Source organism: Oncorhynchus nerka, linkage group LG25 (assembly GCF_034236695.1).
Source record: "Oncorhynchus nerka isolate Pitt River linkage group LG25, Oner_Uvic_2.0, whole genome shotgun sequence".
Classification (NCBI taxonomy): Eukaryota; Metazoa; Chordata; class Actinopteri; order Salmoniformes; family Salmonidae; genus Oncorhynchus; species Oncorhynchus nerka.
Genome location: NC_088420.1, coordinates 2,277,504 through 2,295,643, shown reverse-complemented (window position 1 = coordinate 2,295,643; position 18,140 = coordinate 2,277,504). Strand labels below are relative to the sequence as shown.

General features: G+C 47.1%; 1 protein-coding gene across 1 annotated transcript in view; it reads right to left on the bottom strand.

Moving 5' to 3' along the window:
* tmem131 (transmembrane protein 131) overlaps window positions 1-18,140 on the bottom strand; it is a 165,084-nt gene that overhangs the window by 15,561 nt on the left and 131,383 nt on the right. The window contains exons 24-29 of the mRNA XM_065009980.1: window positions 14,519-14,705; window positions 12,166-12,351; window positions 7,692-7,841; window positions 7,090-7,529; window positions 962-1,152; window positions 573-843 (exon numbers count right to left, since the gene is read on the bottom strand). Of these exons, the coding sequence (XP_064866052.1) occupies window positions 573-843; window positions 962-1,152; window positions 7,090-7,529; window positions 7,692-7,841; window positions 12,166-12,351; window positions 14,519-14,705 (1,425 nt within the window). The remainder of the gene's footprint in view (window positions 1-572; window positions 844-961; window positions 1,153-7,089; window positions 7,530-7,691; window positions 7,842-12,165; window positions 12,352-14,518; window positions 14,706-18,140) is intronic.

The following is an 18,140-nucleotide window of genomic DNA, read 5'->3' as shown; positions in this document are numbered from 1 at the left end:
TGGACTCTGACCCTAGGGTGAGCTAGGACACTGACCCTAGGGTGAGCGTGGACACTGACCATAGGGTGAGCTAGGACTCTGACCCTAGGGAGAGCGTGGACTCTGACCCTAGGGAGAGCGTGGACTCTGACCCTAGGGTGAGCTAGGACTCTGACCCTAGGGTGAGCTAGGACTCTGACCCTAGGGAGAGCGTGGACACACTGACCCTAGGTAGAGCGTGGACACACTGACCCTAGGTAGAGCGTGGACACACTGACCCTAGGTAGAGCGTGGACACACTGACCCTAGGGAGAGCGTGGACACACTGACCCTAGGTAGAGCGTGGACACACTGACCCTAGGGAGAGCGTGGACACACTGACCCTAGGGAGAGCGTGGACACACTGACCCTAGGGAGAGCGTGGACACACTGAACCGAACCCTAATGAACATCAATAATAAAAGGAATTGTACAAAGAGAAGATCCAATATAAAGAACAAAAGGAATTGTACAAAGAGAAGATCCAATATAAAGAACAAAAGAGAATCCCTGACTGTTTGGCTGACCATTAAAGATCAATATGTCTCCATTACCAAGTACAGAACAATCAGACGAGTTGAGATGGGGGAGAGACCCAGGTCTGGGTTTCTGCAGAGTCCTAGCTGTAGGGGCGGTGGTGAGATGAGAGTGGATGAGGGCTTTGGATGTGAAGACCTTGCGTTGTTTGATCTCCAGGGCTGTGATGTAAGGGAGCTCCAGGGAACTAGATTGATCATTTGTGTTGGTTTGTCGCTTGTTGTTTTGGGGTTTGGTTTCCTCTTTCTCCAGAGTCACTGCTGTTCTGCCCTTCTTCTTCACTGGTTCCTAAACAGAAGAACAAGATATTCTCCCTATTCCATCCCGTTTAAAGTCTGCAAGAGTTAGTGAGTCTGCGTGTGGTGTGTGTGTGTGTGTGTGTGTGTCGCTCTCTCTCTCGGTCTACCTCTTTGTTGCTGGCCTCTACATCAGGGTTGGAGGTCTCTGTGGTGGTAGAGGAGCTGTCGTCATTGTCTGCCAAAACATCCTTCAGCTGGTCTCCCGGAGGTGGTTTTCCCTTTGCTCTCCTCTCCTTCTCCGCTCTCTTTCTCTGAGCATTAGTTTTACCTCTCAGCTGCTTTCCTTTAGAGTCTAGCACTGCAGGACAACACAAATACACAACTACAGTCACAACTACTACAGGACAACACAACTACACAACTACAGTCACAACTACTGCAGGACAACACAACTACACAACTACAGTCACAACTACTGCAGGACAACACAACTACAGTCACAACTACTACAGGACAACACAAATACACAACTACAGTCACAACTACTGCAGGACAACACAACTACAGTCACAACTACTGCAGGACAACACAACTACAGTCACAACTACTACAGGACAACACAACTACAGTCACAACTACTACAGGACAACACAACTACACAACTACAGTCACAACTACTGCAGGACAACACAAATACACAACTACAGTCACAACTACTGCAGGACAACACAACTACAGTCACAACTACTGCAGGACAACACAACTACAGTCACAACTACTACAGGACAACACAACTACACAACTACAGTCACAACTACTACAGGACAACACAACTACACAACTACAGTCACAACTACTGCAGAACTACACAACTACAGTCACAACTACTGCAGGACAACACAACTACACAACTACAGTCACAACTACTGCAGGACAACACAAATACACAACTACAGTCACAACTACTGCAGGACAACACAACTACAGTCACAACTACTGCAGGACAACACAAATACACAACTACAGTCACAACTACTGCAGGACAACACAACTACAGTCACAACTACTGCAGGACAACACAACTACAGTCACAACTACTACAGGACAACACAAATACACAACTACAGTCACAACTACTGCAGGACAACACAACTACAGTCACAACTACTGCAGGACAACACAACTACAGTCACAACTACTGCAGGACAACACAACTACACAACTACAGTCACAACTACTGCAGGACAACACAACTACACAACTACAGTCACAACTACTGCAGGACAACACAACTACACAACTACAGTCACAACTACTGCAGGACAACACAAATACACAACTACAGTCACAACTACTGCAGGACAACACAACTACAGTCACAACTACTGCAGGACAACACAAATACACAACTACAGTCACAACTACTGCAGGACAACACAACACAACTACAGTCACAACTACTGCAGGACAACACAACTACAGTCACAACTACTACAGGACAACACAAATACACAACTACAGTCACAACTACTGCAGGACAACACAACTACAGTCACAACTACTGCAGGACAACACAACTACAGTCACAACTACTGCAGGACAACACAAATACACAACTACAGTCACAACTACTGCAGGACAACACAACTACAGTCACAACTACTGCAGGACAACACAACTACAGTCACAACTACTACAGGACAACACAAATACACAACTACAGTCACAACTACTGCAGGACAACACAACTACAGTCACAACTACTGCAGGACAACACAACTACAGTCACAACTACTGCAGGACAACACAACTACACAACTACAGTCACAACTACTGCAGGACAACACAACTACACAACTACAGTCACAACTACTGCAGGACAACACAAATACACAACTACAGTCACAACTACTGCAGGACAACACAACTACAGTCACAACTACTGCAGGACAACACAACTACAGTCACAACTACTGCAGGACAACACAAATACACAACTACAGTCACAACTACTGCAGGACAACACAACTACACAACTACAGTCACAACTACTGCAGGACAACACAACTACAGTCACAACTACTACAGGACAACACAACTACACAACTACAGTCACAACTACTACAGGACAACACAACTACACAACTACAGTCACAACTACTGCAGGACAACACAACTACACAACTACAGTCACAACTACTGCAGGACAACACAACTACACAACTACAGTCACAACTACTGCAGGACAACACAAATACACAACTACAGTCACAACTACTGCAGGACAACACAACTACACAACTACAGTCACAACTACTGCAGGACAACACAACTACAGTCACAACTACTGTAGGACAACACAAATACACAACTACAGTCACAACTACTGCAGGACAACACAACTACAGTCACAACTACTACAGGACAACACAAATACACAACTACAGTCACAACTACTGCAGGACAACACAACTACAGTCACAACTACTGCAGGACAACACAACTACAGTCACAACTACTGCAGGACAACACAAATACACAACTACAGTCACAACTACTGCAGGACAACACAACTACACAACTACAGTCACAACTACTGCAGGTCAACACAACTACACAACTACAGTCACAACTACTGCAGGACAACACAAATACACAAGTACAGTCACAACTACTGCAGGACAACACAACTACACAACTACAGTCACAACTACTGCAGGACAACACAACTACAGTCACAACTACTACAGGACAACACAACTACACAACTACAGTCACAACTACTACAGGACAACACAACTACACAACTACAGTCACAACTACTGCAGGTCAACACAACTACACAACTACAGTCACAACTACTGCAGGACAACACAACTACACAACTACAGTCACAACTACTGCAGGACAACACAAATACACAACTACAGTCACAACTACTGCAGGACAACACAACTACACAACTACAGTCACAACTACTGCAGGACAACACAAATACAGTCACAACTACTGCAGGACAACACAACTACACAACTACAGTCACAACTACTACAGAACAACACAACTACAGTCACAACTACTGCAGGACAACACAACTACAGTCACAACTACTACAGAACAACACAACTACAGTCACAACTACTACAGGACAACACAACTACACAACTACACAGTCACAGCAGCATGTTTGGTTACAAAGGGCTTGTGCGTACCAACAGTACCAACAGTACCTACAGTACCAACAGTACCTACAGTACCTACAGTACCAACAGTACCTACAGTACCAACAGTACCTACAGTACCTACAGTACCAACAGTACCTACAGTACCTACAGTACCAACAGTACCAACAGTACCAACAGTGGCATCAGTACCTACAGTACCAACAGTACCTACAGTACCAACAGTACCTACAGTACCTACAGTACCAACAGTACCAACAGTACCTACAGTACCAACAGTACCAACAGTGGCATCAGTACCAACAGTACCAACAGTACCTACAGTACCAACAGTACCTACAGTACCATCAGTACCAACAGTACCAACAGTACCTACAGTACCAACAGTACCAACAGTACCAACAGTACCTACAGTACCTACAGTACCTACAGTACCAACAGTACCAACAGTACCAACAGTACCTACAGTGGCATCAGTACCTACAGTACCAACAGTACCTACAGTACCTACAGTACCAACAGTACCTACAGTGGCATCAGTACCTACAGTACCAACAGTACCAACAGTGGCATCAGTACCTACAGTACCTACAGTACCAACAGTACCTACAGTACCAACAGTACCTACAGTACCTACAGTAGCAACAGTTTCTACAGTACCAACAGTACCTACAGTACCTACAGTACCAACAGTACCTACAGTGGCATCAGTACCTACAGTACCAACAGTACCAACAGTGGCATCAGTACCTACAGTACCTACAGTACCAACAGTACCTACAGTACCAACAGTACCTACAGTACCTACATCAGTACCTACAGCAACAGTTTCTACAGTACCAACAGTACCAACAGTACCTACAGTACCTACAGTGGCATCAGTACCTACAGTACCTGCTCCAGTTTCAACTGTTCTGTCTTACTATTATTCGACCATGCTGGTCATTTATGAACATTTGAACATCTTGGCCATGTTCTGTTATAATCTCCACCCGGCACAGCCAGAAGAGGACTGGCCACCCCACATATGCTCTCTCTAATTCTCTCTTTCTTTCTCTCTCTCGGAGGACCTGAGCCCTAGGACCATGCCCCAGGACTACCTGACATGATGACTCCTTGCTGTCCCCAGTCCACCTGACTGTGCTGCTGCTCCAGTTTCAACTGTTCTGCCTTATTATTATTCGACCATGCTGGTCATTTATAAACATTTGAACATCTTGGCCATGTTCTGTTATAATCTCCACCCGGCACAGCCAGAAGAGGACTGGCCACCCCACATAGCCTGGTTCCTCTCTAGGTTACTTCCTAGGTTTTGGCCTTTCTAGGGAGTTTTTCCTAGCCACCGTGCTTCTACACCTGCATTGCTTGCTGTTTGGGGTTTTAGGCTGGGTTTCTGTACAGCACTTTGAGATATCAGCTGATGTACGAAGGGCTATATAAATAAATTTGATTTGATTTGATTGCATTTGTGTGCAGGCCAGCAACAACAACAAAAAGTGGAAAAAGTCAAAGGGTGGAAATACTTTAAGGCACCAGGTGTAGAACCAAGACACTGTGTCTATTACTCTGGTCAGCCTCATCCATCATGGGTATAGAACCAAGACACTGTGTCTATTACTCTGGTCAGCCCCATCCATCATGGGTATAGAACCAAGACACTGTGTCTATTACTCTGGTCAGCCCCATCCATCATGGGTATAGAACCAAGAAACTGTGTCTATTACTATGGTCAGCTCCATCCATCATGGGTATAGAACCAATACACTGTGTCTATTACTCTGGTCAGCCTCATCCATCATGGGTATAGAACCAATACACTGTGTCTATTACTCTGGTCAGCCCCATCCATCATGGGTATAGAACCAAGACACTGTGTCTATTACTCTGGTCAGCCTCATCCATCATGGGTATAGAACCAATACACTGTGTCTATTACTCTGGTCAGCCCCATCCATCATGGGTATAGAACCAAGACACTGTGTCTATTACTCTGGTCAGCCCCATCCATCATGGGTATAGAACCAAGACACTGTGTCTATTACTCTGGTCAGCCCCATGCATCATGGGTATAGAACCAAGACACTGTGTCTATTACTCTGGTCAGCCCCATGCATCATTGCTATAGAACCAAGACACTGTGTCTATTACTCTGGTCAGCCCCATCCATCATGGGTATAGAACCAAGACACTGTGTCTATTATTCTGGTCAGCCCCATCCATCATGGGTATAGAACCAAGACACTGTCTATTACTCTGGTCAGCCTCATCCATCATGGGTATAGAACCAAGACACTGTGTCTATTACTCTGGTCAGCCCCATCCATCATGGGTATAGAACCAAGACACTGTGTCTATTACTCTGGTCAGCCCCATCAATCATGGGTATAGAACCAAGACACTGTGTCTATTACTCTGGTCAGCCCCATCCATCATGGGTATAGAACCAAGACACTGTGTCTATTACTCTGGTCAGCTCCATCCATCATGGGTATAGAACCAAGACACTGTGTCTATTACTCTGGTCAGCCCCATCCATCATGGGTATAGAACCAAGACACTGTGTCTATTACTCTGGTCAGCCCCATGCATCATGGCTATAGAACCAAGACACTGTGTCTATTACTTTGGTCAGCCCCATCCATCATGGGTATAGAACCAAGACACTGTGTCTATTACTCTGGTCAGCCCCATCCATCATGGGTATAGAACCAAGACACTGTGTCTATTACTCTGGTCAGCCCCATCCATCATGGGTATAGAACCAAGACACTGTGTCTATTACTCTGGTAGAGTAATGGTATCGTTGTTCTGTGTAGAGTAATGGTATCGTTGTTCTGTGTAGAGTAATGGTAGCGTTGTTCTGTGTAGAGTAATGGTAGCGTTGTTCTGTGTAGAGTAATGGTATCGTTGTTCTGTGTAGAGTAATGGTAGCGTTGTTCTGTGTAGAGTAATGGTAGCGTTGTTCTGTGTAGAGTAATGGTATCGTTGTTCTGTGTTGAGTAATGGTAGCGTTGTTCTGTGTAGAGTAATGGTAGCGTTGTTCTGTGTAGAGTAATGGTAGCGTTGTTCTGTGTAGAGTAATGGTACCGTTGTTCTGTGTAGAGTAATGGTACCGTTGTTCTGTGTAGACAGAGAAACGTTGTGTTCCTGTAGAGGTGGTGATTCAGGTCTGTCCAGGTCGTTATCCATGGCCCCCAGTAGGCTGGCGTAGTCTGGGTCCTCTCCCCCAGAACAGCGCCTTCTGTGGGGCAGAGACGACCCTGACCCAGGGCCCCCGTTCTGGAGGTCCAGGAGTCCTCCACCCTGCTGCCTCTTGGAGCTCCGCGCCTTCCGATTGGTCAGCTGACAGGAAACCGGGGTGCCATTGGCTAGCTGGGAGGAAGAGAAGGTGGAGGAGGCTTGCATAGTTGATCGATCAAAGTCCATCCTGGCTCTCTGTCCATCAAGGTCCACGGAGGCTCTGTTGTTTCGGCTCCCGACCCGGGACACCTCGCTACCAGAACCATACATCCCCCTGGTCGGGTTCTGGTGGGCGTCGCTGAAATCATTCAAGCTAAAAGGACAAAGAATAGTGGGGAGGTTACCCGTTTAGAAGATGTAACAGGTCTCTCCACAAGAGGACCATTATATACCTCCATACGGGTGGGCTATCTGTGATGCAAGACACTTCAATGACAAACACATCTATCTTTTACAAAGAGGAAGTCGGACTTACTTAGCAGCACTTGAAATGCGTACTATTTCCCTGAGATCGAAGGGTCTGCCCGTCTCCATGGGAGAGTCCAGAGACAGATGTCTCTTAAAGGGCTCCCAGATCCCCTGGGCTTCCAGGTAGGCTATAGCAATCACCAGCAGGAACATGGAGCTTATGGAGGAGAAGAGCCAGGTTAACGGGGAGCTACAGAACAGAGAGAAGAGCCATGTTAACAGGAAGCTACAGAACAGAGAGAAGAGCCATGTTAACGGGGAGCTACAGAACAAAGAGAAGAGCCAGGTTAACAGGGAGCTACAGAACAGAGAGAAGAGCCATGTTAACAGGAAGCTACAGAACAGAGAGAAGAGCCATGTTAACAGGGAGCTACAGAACAGAGAGAAGAGCCATGTTAACAGGGAGCTACAGAACAGAGAGAAGAGCCATGTTAACAGGAAGCTACAGAACAGAGAGAAGAGCCATGTTAACAGGAAGCTACAGAACAGAGAGAAGAGCCATGTTAACAGGGAGCTACAGAACAGAGAGAAGAGCCATTTTAACAGGAAGCTACAGAACAGAGAGAAGAGCCATGTTAACAGGAAGCTACAGAACAGAGAGAAGAGCCATGTTAACAGGGAGCTACAGAACAGAGAGAAGAGTTTATTACCACATCACTTCCTGCCTAGCAACAAAGATGTTTGGAGAAAAGGAGGAGACTCCAAATAAAGGGGTCCTGGTGGAAACATGTCTTTTCAGCTGTTTAGGTGAGTAACCTTGGTTTGTCCGTTAGTTTGACTTATTTATTTAGAATCTAACAGTACTTTGTTGAAGCACCTTGGGCAGCGATTACAGCCTCGAGTCTTCTTGGGTATGACGCTACATGCTTGGCACACCTGTATTTGGGGAGTTTCTCCCATTTTTCTCTGCAGATCCTCTCAAGCTCTGTCAGGTTGGATGGGGAGCGTCGCTGCACAGCTATTTTTAGGTCTCTCCAGAGATGTTTGATCAGATTCAAGTCCGGTCTCTGACTGGGCCACTCAAGGACATTCAGAGACTTGTGCTTAGGGTCGTTGTCCTGTTGGAAGGTGAACCTTCGCCACAGTCTGAGGTCCTGAGAGCTCTGGAGCAGGTTTTCATCAAGGATCTCGGTACTTTGCTCCGTTCATCTTTCCGTCAAACCTGACTAGTCTCCTAGCCCTGCCTCTGAAAAACATCCCCACAGCATGATGCTGCCACCACCATGCTTCACCTTAGGGATGATGCCAAGTTTCCTCCAGACGTGACGCTTGGCATTCAGGGCAGAGTTCAATCTTGGTTTCATCAGATCAGAAAATCTCGTTTCTCATAATCTGAGAGTCCTTTAGGTGCCTTTTGGAAAACTCCAAGTGGGTTGTCATGTGCCTTTTAAAACCTTTTTGGGCTAGGGGGCAGTATTTTGATGTCCGGATGAAAATCCCAAAGTAAACTGCCTGCTACTCAGACCCAGAAGCTATGATATGCATATGATTGGTAGATTTGGATAGAAAACACTCTAAACACTAAATCCATCCAGGAAGTGGGATTTTTTTTAAGCGAGTGGTTTTCCATTGAAAGCCTATTGACTATGTAATGGGTTAGGGCCCAGATTGCAGTTCCTATGGCTTCCACTAGATGTCAACAGTCTTTAGACATGGTTTCAGGCTTGTTTTCTGAAAATAACCTTTCTGTCAGTGGACTGTAGAATCATGCAGTACTGGTTTACGCGCGTGACTGTGCGTGCGCCCTTTGTTCCTTTTCCTTTTCTATTGAATACACTATATTATTGCCCGGTTGAAAAATGATCCATTATTTAGATAATTGACACCCTGAGGATTAATTATAAACATCGATGAACTTTGCAGGTACTATTAGGATATGCATGTTTTGACCGCCTTTGAGCCAGTGGATTACTGAACAAAGCGCACCAACAAAACAGAGTTTTTGGGATATAAAGAGGGACTTTATCGAACAAAAGGACCATTTGTTATGTAGCTGGGATTGTGATTGCAACCAGATGAAGAGGTAAGTGATTTATTTTATTGCTATTTCTGACTTTCATGACTCCTCTGCTTGGTTGGAAAATGTTTTTTATGCTTTTGTGTGCGGGGCACTGTCCTCAGATAATAGCATGTTATGCTTTCGCCATAAAGCCTTTTTGAAATCTGACAAAGCGGCTGGATTAACTTATTTGGGACTGGGCGGGCAGTATTGAGTAGCTTGGATGAATAAGGTGCCCAGAGTAAACTGCCTGCTATTCAGGCCCAGTTGGTAATATTGCATGGTATTAGTAGATTTGGATAGGAAACAGTCTGGTTTCTAAAACTGTTTGAATGATGTCTGTGAGTATAACAGAACTGATGTGGCAGGTGAAAACCTGAGAAAAATCAAACCAGGAAATGGGAATACTAAAGTAGTTTTTCAACTCATGCCCTATCGAAGATACAGTGGGATATTGGTCATATTGCACTTCCTAAGGCTTCCACTAGACGTCAACAGTCTTTAGAACCTTGTTTGATGCTTCTACTGTGAAGTGGGGGCTCATAAGGGCTGTTTGAGCCAGGTGTCTGGCGGAGTCCCATGAGCTCGTGACGCGCGTTCATGTGAAAGTTACCCCTCGTTCCATTCTCCGGTTGGAACATTATTGAAGATTTATGATAAAAACATCGTAAAGATTGATTCTCTACTTAGTTTGACATGTTTCTACGAACTGTAATATAACTTTTCGTCTGAACTTTCGCATGTAAAGTCTTTTTGAAATCTGACACAGCGGTTGCATTAAGGAGAAGTGGATCTAAAATTCCATGCATAACACTTGTATTTTCATCAACATTTATAATGGCTCTCTGCAAAATCACCGGATGTTTTGAAACTACTGAACATAACATGCCGATGTAAACTGAGATTTTTTTTATATAAATATGAACTTTATCAAACAAAACATACATGTATGTATTGCGTAACATGAAGTCCTATGAGTGTCATCTGATGAAGATCATCAAAGGTTAGTGATTCATTTTTATCTCTATTTCTGCTTTTTGTGCCTCCTCTCTTTGGCTGGAAAAATGGCTGTGCTTTTCTATGACTTGGCTCTGACCTAACAATAGTTTGTGGTGCTTTCACAATAAAGCCTATTTGAAATCGGACACTGTGGCTGGATTTACAAGAAGTTTGTCTTAAAAATTTGGTAAAATACTAGTATGCTTGAGGAATTTTAATTGTGAGATTGCTGTTGTTTTGAATTTGGCGCCCTGCACTTTCACTGGCTGTTGTTGAGGTGGGACGCTACCGACCCAAATATCCCAGAGAGGTTAACAAGAACTTAATATTTTAACCGACATATAACACTTGTATTTTCATGAATGTTTATTATTACTATTTATGTCTTTGAATTTGGCGCTCTGCAATTTCACCAGATGTTGTCGGGGTGGGTCGCTAGCAGCACGCCTTGCCCAAAGAGGATTTATGAGGAGTGGCTTCCGTCTGGCCACTCTACCATAAAGGCCTGATTGGTAGAGGGCTGCAGAGATGGTTGTCCTTCTGGAAAGTTCTCCCATCGCCACAGAGGAACTCTGGAGCTCTGTCAGAGTGACCATCGGGTTCTTGGTCCCCTCCCTGACCAAGGCCCTTCTCCCCCAATTGCTCAGTTTGGCCGGACGGCCAGCTCTAGGAAGAGTCTTGGTGGTTCCAAACTTCTTCCATTTAAGAATAATGAAGGCCACTGTGTTCTTGGGGACCTTCAATCTGCAGACATATATTGTGCCTCGACACAATCCTGTATCGGAGCTCTACGGATAACTCGACCTCATGCCTTTCCAAATCATGTCCAATAAATTGAATTTACCACAGGTGGACTCCAATCAAGTTGTAGAAACATCCCAAGGAAGATCAATGGAAACAGGATGCACCTGAGCTCAATTTAGTGTCACATAGCAAAGGGTCTGTAAATAATTAGCGTCAGCTACGCTCCACAACCAGCATTTCAAGGCTGCAGTGCCATGGCCGCAGCTATAACCCAGATTGCAGTTCCTATGTCTTCCACTAGATGTCAACAGTCTTTAGACATGGTTTCAGGCTCCCCCTCGTTAGGTTGCAACACACCTGGGGCCTCATTTATAACCATAAGGTTCTGTTTTAGTCAGCACAGGTGAACCTACTGGCCGGACGCCGGAGGCTGAGCTCACCGGACATTTTGTGGAATCTCACGAACATTGTCTTACGACTGCAGAAAAGCAGGAAAGGACAGAATCGCCTTGTAAACTGGATAGCAGCCCAGCTATTTAATCTTCTAGGTTAAGTTCATCTTCTGTGTGTTGAACCGTATGTTGCAGCCCAGCCTGGTTTAAGCCTCTGTGTGTTGAACCTTATGTTGCAGCCCAGCCTGGTTTAAGCCTCTGTGTGTTGAACCTTATGTTGCAGCCTAGCCTGGTTTAAGCCTCTGCCATTCTGCTAGCCACGCCTAGCGAGTCGTTACATAGTATACCTCATGACGAGGGAGACGATGACGTATAGCTCCAGCTCCCAGGAGGGTCTGGGGAGGGTCTCTGTGCAGGAGGCCAGCATGTGAAAAGGTAGAGAGGCGTTCAGGACAAACACGAACTCTGACCCTCCCTCCGTCACCAGCTTCAGCTCCCGGATCACTCTGGATGACGTGAAGTCTGGTGTAAACCTGGGATACAGTCAGACAGTCAGTCAGCCAGTCAGACAGTCAGTCAGTCAGACAGTCAGACAGTCAGACAGACAGTCAGACAGTCAGCCAGCCAGTCAGACAGTCAGCCAGCCAGACAGTCAGACAGTCAGACAGTCAGCCAGTCAGTCAGTCAGCCAGTCAGTCAGTCAGCCAGTCAGCCAGCCAGTCAGCCAGTCAGTCAGCCAGTCAGACAGTCAGCCAGTCAGCCAGTCAGTCAGCCAGTCAGCCAGCCAGTCAGACAGTCAGACAGTCAGTCAGCCAGTCAGCCAGTCAGCCAGTCAGTCAGACAGTCAGCCAGACAGTCAGCCAGTCAGACAGTCAGCCAGTCAGCCAGTCAGCCAGACAGACAGTCAGACAGTGAATAGGGGCTACCTGCTACAGGCATACATACAGGTTACGTGTGTTAAAACCTGCCACAGTCTCTAAACACACAGTACACAGGCTTCTCTTGTCTTCTCGTTCCTGTGCAGGTTAACTCTAACCCTTTTCTCCTGTGCAGGTTAACTCTAACCCTTTTACCTGTGCAGGTTAACTCTAACCCTTTTACCTGTGCAGGTTAACTCTAACCCTTTTCTCCTGTGCAGGTTAACCCTAACCCTTTTTCCTGTGCAGGTTAACTCTAACCCTTTCTCCTGTGCAGGTTAACTCTAAACCCTTTCTCCTGTGCAGGTTAACTCTAACCCTTTCTCCTGTGCAGGTTAACTCTAACCCTTTCTCCTGTGCAGGTTAACTCTAACCCTTTTTACCTGTGCAGGTTAACTCTAACCCTTTCTCCTGTGCAGGTTAACTCTAACCCTTTCTCCTGTGCAGGTTAACTCTAACCCTTTTACCTGTGCAGGTTAACTCTAACCCTTTCTCCTGTGCAGGTTAACTCTAACCCTTTTTACATGTGCAGGTTAACTCTAACCCTTTCTCCTGTGCAGGTTAACTCTAACCCTTTTTCCTGTGCAGGTTAACTCTAACCCTTTTTCCTGTGCAGGTTAACTCTAACCCTTTCTCCTGTGCAGGTTAACTCTAACCCTTTCTCCTGTGCTTTTCTCCTGTTTAGGTTAACTCTAACCCAGTAAGATAGAGAATGGCTTGCTGACATCTGTGAACCACAACAAGACTCTCACAATAATTAACGTGCCTAAAATAAGGAAGTACCTGGTTACAAGGCCTCTAATCATCTTTTAACCCATTTCAGTTCGGTAGACCAGAGCGCATCTCGGTACCGCAGACCAGAGCGCCTCTCGGTCCCGCAGACCAGAGCGCCTCTCGGTCCCGCAGACCAGAGCGCCTCTCGGTCCCGCAGACCAGAGCGCCTCTCGGTCCCGCAGACCAGAGTGCCTCTCGGCGCAGTAGACCAGAGCGCTTCTCGGCACCGTAGACCAGAGCGCCTCTCGGTCCCGCAGACCAGAGCGCCTCTCGGTCCCGTAGACCAGAGCGCCTCTCGGTCCCGCAGACCAGAGCGCCTCTCGGTCCCGCAGACCAGAGCGCCTCTCGGTCCCGCAGACCAGAGCGCCTCTCGGTCCCGTAGACCAGAGCGCCTCTCGGTTCAGTAGACTAGAGCGTCTCTCGGTTCCGTAGACTAGAGCGTCTCTCGGTTCCGTAGACTAGAGCGTCTCTCGGTTCCGTAGACTAGAGCGTCTCTCGGTTCCGTAGACTAGAGCGTCTCTCGGTTCCAGAGACTAGAGCGTCTCTCGGTTCAGAAGATTACAGCTCCTCTCGGTTCAGTAGACTACAGCTCCTCTCGGTTCAGTAGACTACAGCTCCTCTCGGTTCCGTAGACTAGAGCGTCTCTCGGTTCCGTAGACTAGAGCTCCTCTCGGTTCCGTAGACTAGAGCGTCTCTTGGTTCCGTACACTACAGCTCCTCTCAGTTCAGTAGACTACAGCTCCTCTCCTCAGCTATATTTCACATTACAAGACACCATCAAATGAATGTGATTAATTTGCGTTAGAAGCTATTAAAGCCATTTATTTACAGGAATCCATTTCTTCACCATAGAATGACGGATAAGCCCATCCTGTCGCCACTTGGCCTCTGATGGACACTGTAATGTGTCTTATCAGTAAGTGAATGGTGAAAGAGGACTCTATGATATGTGAGTAAGCAAAACAACTAAACAGCTACTGTATTTTTACAAACAATTGGCTGAACTTACAGTATCACTAGGTCTTCAGAAGCGTTTGGTTTAAGTGTAAATTGCTGACAGTTGAGAACTTTGAATCCGTATCCTTGGCAGGGCTGGCCGTTGATCTCTGCAGAGCGGATATACAAGGGGAGTAGACCAGCGTTCTCCACCCTGAAGGTCCTTCTCAGAGTGGACTTGGGCTCTTTGGACTTGATCTCTGCAAAGGAACAGTGACGAGGGGAAAGACGTGTTAAAGAGTGATATTGGATTAAAATGGAGATTTGATTGCTGCATTGGTGAGGCAGGGTTTTGAACATGATTGAAAGCATGATTAGCAGTGGCAGAATTATCATGAAGGGATACTGTGTCTTATCAGTCTGCACCAACTCCAACAGGGAATCACATTTCCCTAGTTTTAGACTGGGACATAGTGACGAGGCCGTTAACTGGGTAAAGGGTAAGTCACTGGCGGTGCTGTCTTTGAGAAGTTAAAGGTAATATACAGAGTCTAGTGAGAGTCTACGAAGCCGCACGGGGCCCCGAACGGCTTCGCACGGGGCCCCGTACGGCTTCGCACGGGGCCCTGTACGGCTTCGCACGGGGCCCTGTACGGCTTCGCACGGGGCCCTGTACGGCTTCGCACGGGCCCTGTACGGCTTCACAAATTGTAAGAAAAGGTATAGAACATATTCTAAATTAATAACAAATCCAAAACAAAGATCTCTTGAATGTGTATGTCTTCACACCCCCAGAGTTAATATGTGGAGGTCTACACACCCCCAGAGTTAATACGTGGTGGTCTTCACACCCCCAGAGTTAATATGTGGTGGTCTACACACCCCCAGAGTTAATACGTGGTGGTCTTCACACCCCCAGAGTTAATACGTGGTGGTCTTCACACCCCCAGAGTTAATATGTGGTGGTCTACACACCCCCAGAGTTAATACGTGGTGGTCTTCACACCCCCAGAGTTAATACGTGGTGGTCTTCACACCCCCAGAGTTAATACGTGGTGGTCTACACACCCCCAGAGTTAATACGTGGCAGAAACACCCCCAGAGTTAATACGTGGTGGTCTTCACACCCCCAGAGTTAATACGTGGTGGTCTACACACCCCCAGAGTTAATACGTGGCAGAAACACCCCCAGAGTTAATACGTAGTGGTCTTCACACCCCCAGAGTTAATACGTGGTGGTCTACACACCCCCAGAGTTAATACGTGGTGGTCTACACACCCCCAGAGTTAATACGTGGTGGTCTTCACACCCCCAGAGTTAATACGTGGCAGAAACACCCCCAGAGTTAATACGTGGTGGTCTACACACCCCCAGAGTTAATACGTGGTGGTCTACACACCCCCAGAGTTAATACGTGGCAGAAACATCCCCAGAGTTAATACGTGGTGGTCTTCACACCCCCAGAGTTAATACGTGGTGGTCTAAACACCCCCAGAGTTAATATGCGGTGGTCTACACACCCCCAGAGTTAATACGCGGTGGTCTTCACACCCCCAGAGTTAATACGTGAGGTCTTCACACCCCCAGAGTTAATACGTGGCAGAAACACCCCCAGAGTTAATACGTGGTGGTCTACACACCCCCAGAGTTAATACGCGGTGGTCTACACAGCCCCAGAGTTAATACACGGTGGTCTACACAGCCCCAGAGTTAATACGCGGTGGTCTACACACCCCCAGAGTTAATACGCGGTGGTCTACACACCCCCAGAGTTAATACGTGGCAGAAACACCCCCAGAGTTAATACGTGGTGGTCTACACACCCCCAGAGTTAATACATGGTGGTCTTCACACCCCCAGAGTTAATACGTGGTGGTCTAAACACCCCCAGAGTTAATACGCGGTGGTCTAAACACCCCCAGAGTTAATACGTGGCAGAAACACCCCCAGAGTTAATACGTGGTGGTCTTCACACCGCCAGAGTTAATACGTGGTGGTCTACACACCCCCAGAGTTAATACGTGGGGGTCTTCACATCCCCAGAGTTAATTCGCGGTGGTCTTCACACCCCCAGAGTTAATACGTGGTGGTCTTCACACCCCCAGAGTTAATACGTGGTGGTCTTCACACCCCCAGAGTTAATACGTGGTGGTCTTCACACCCCCAGAGTTAATACGTGGTGGTCTTCACACCCCCAGAGTTAATATGTGGTGGTCTAAACAGCCCCAGAGTTAATACGTGGTGGTCTTCACACCCCCAGAGTTAATACGTGGTGGTCTTCACACCCCCAGAGTTAATACGTGGTGGTCTTCACACCCCCAGAGTTAATACGTGGCAGAAACACCCCCAGAGTTAATACGTGGTGGTCTTTACACCCCCAGAGTTAATACGTGGTGGTCTACACACCCCCAGAGTTAATATGTGGTGGTCTACACACCCCCAGAGTTAATACGTGGTGGTCTACACACCCCCAGAGTTAATACGTGGTGGTCTACACACCCCCAGAGTTAATACGTGGTGGTCTACACACCCCCAGAGTTAATACGTGGTGGTCTACACACCCCCAGAGTTAATACGTGAGGTCTTCACACCCCCAGAGTTAATACGTGGCAGAAACACCCCCAGAGTTAATACGTGGTGGTCTACACACCCCCAGAGTTAATACGCGGTGGTCTACACAGCCCCAGAGTTAATAATCGGTGGTCTACACAGCCCCAGAGTTAATACGCGGTGGTCTACACACCCCCAGAGTTAATACGCGGTGGTCTACACACCCCCAGAGTTAATACGTGGCAGAAACACCCCCAGAGTTAATACGTGGTGGTCTACACACCCCCAGAGTTAATACATGGTGGTCTTCACACCCCCAGAGTTAATACGTGGTCTTCACACCCCCAGAGTTAATACGCGGTGGTCTAAACACCCCCAGAGTTAATACGTGGCAGAAACACCCCCAGAGTTAATACGTGGTGGTCTTCACACCCCCAGAGTTAATACGTGGTGGTCTTCACACCCCCAGAGTTAATACGTGGGGGTCTTCACATCCCCAGAGTTAATACGCGGTGGTCTTCACACCCCCAGAGTTAATACGTGGTGGTCTTCACACCCCCAGAGTTAATACGTGGGGTCTTCACACCCCAGAGTTAATACGTGGTGGTCTACACACCCCAGAGTTAATACGTGGCAGAAACACCCCCAGAGTTAATACGTGGTGGTCTTCACACCCCCAGAGTTAATACGTGGTGGTCTTCACACCCCCAGAGTTAATACGTGGGGGTCTTCACATCCCCAGAGTTAATACGCGGTGGTCTTCACACCCCCAGAGTTAATACGTGGTGGTCTTCACACCCCCAGAGTTAATACGTGGTGGTCTACACACCCCAGAGTTAATACGTGGGGTCTTCACACCCCAGAGTTAATACGTGGGGGTCTACACACCCCCAGAGTTAATACGTGGCAGAAACACCCCCAGAGTTAATACGCGGTGGTCTACACACCCCCAGAGTTAATACGTGGCAGAAACACCCCCAGAGTTAATACGCGGTGGTCTTCACACCCCCAGAGTTAATACGTGGTGGTCTTCACACCCCCAGAGTTAATACGTGGGGGTCTTCACACCCCCAGAGTTAATACGTGGTGGTCTAAACACCCCCAGAGTTAATACGTGGCAGAAACACCCCCAGAGTTAATACGT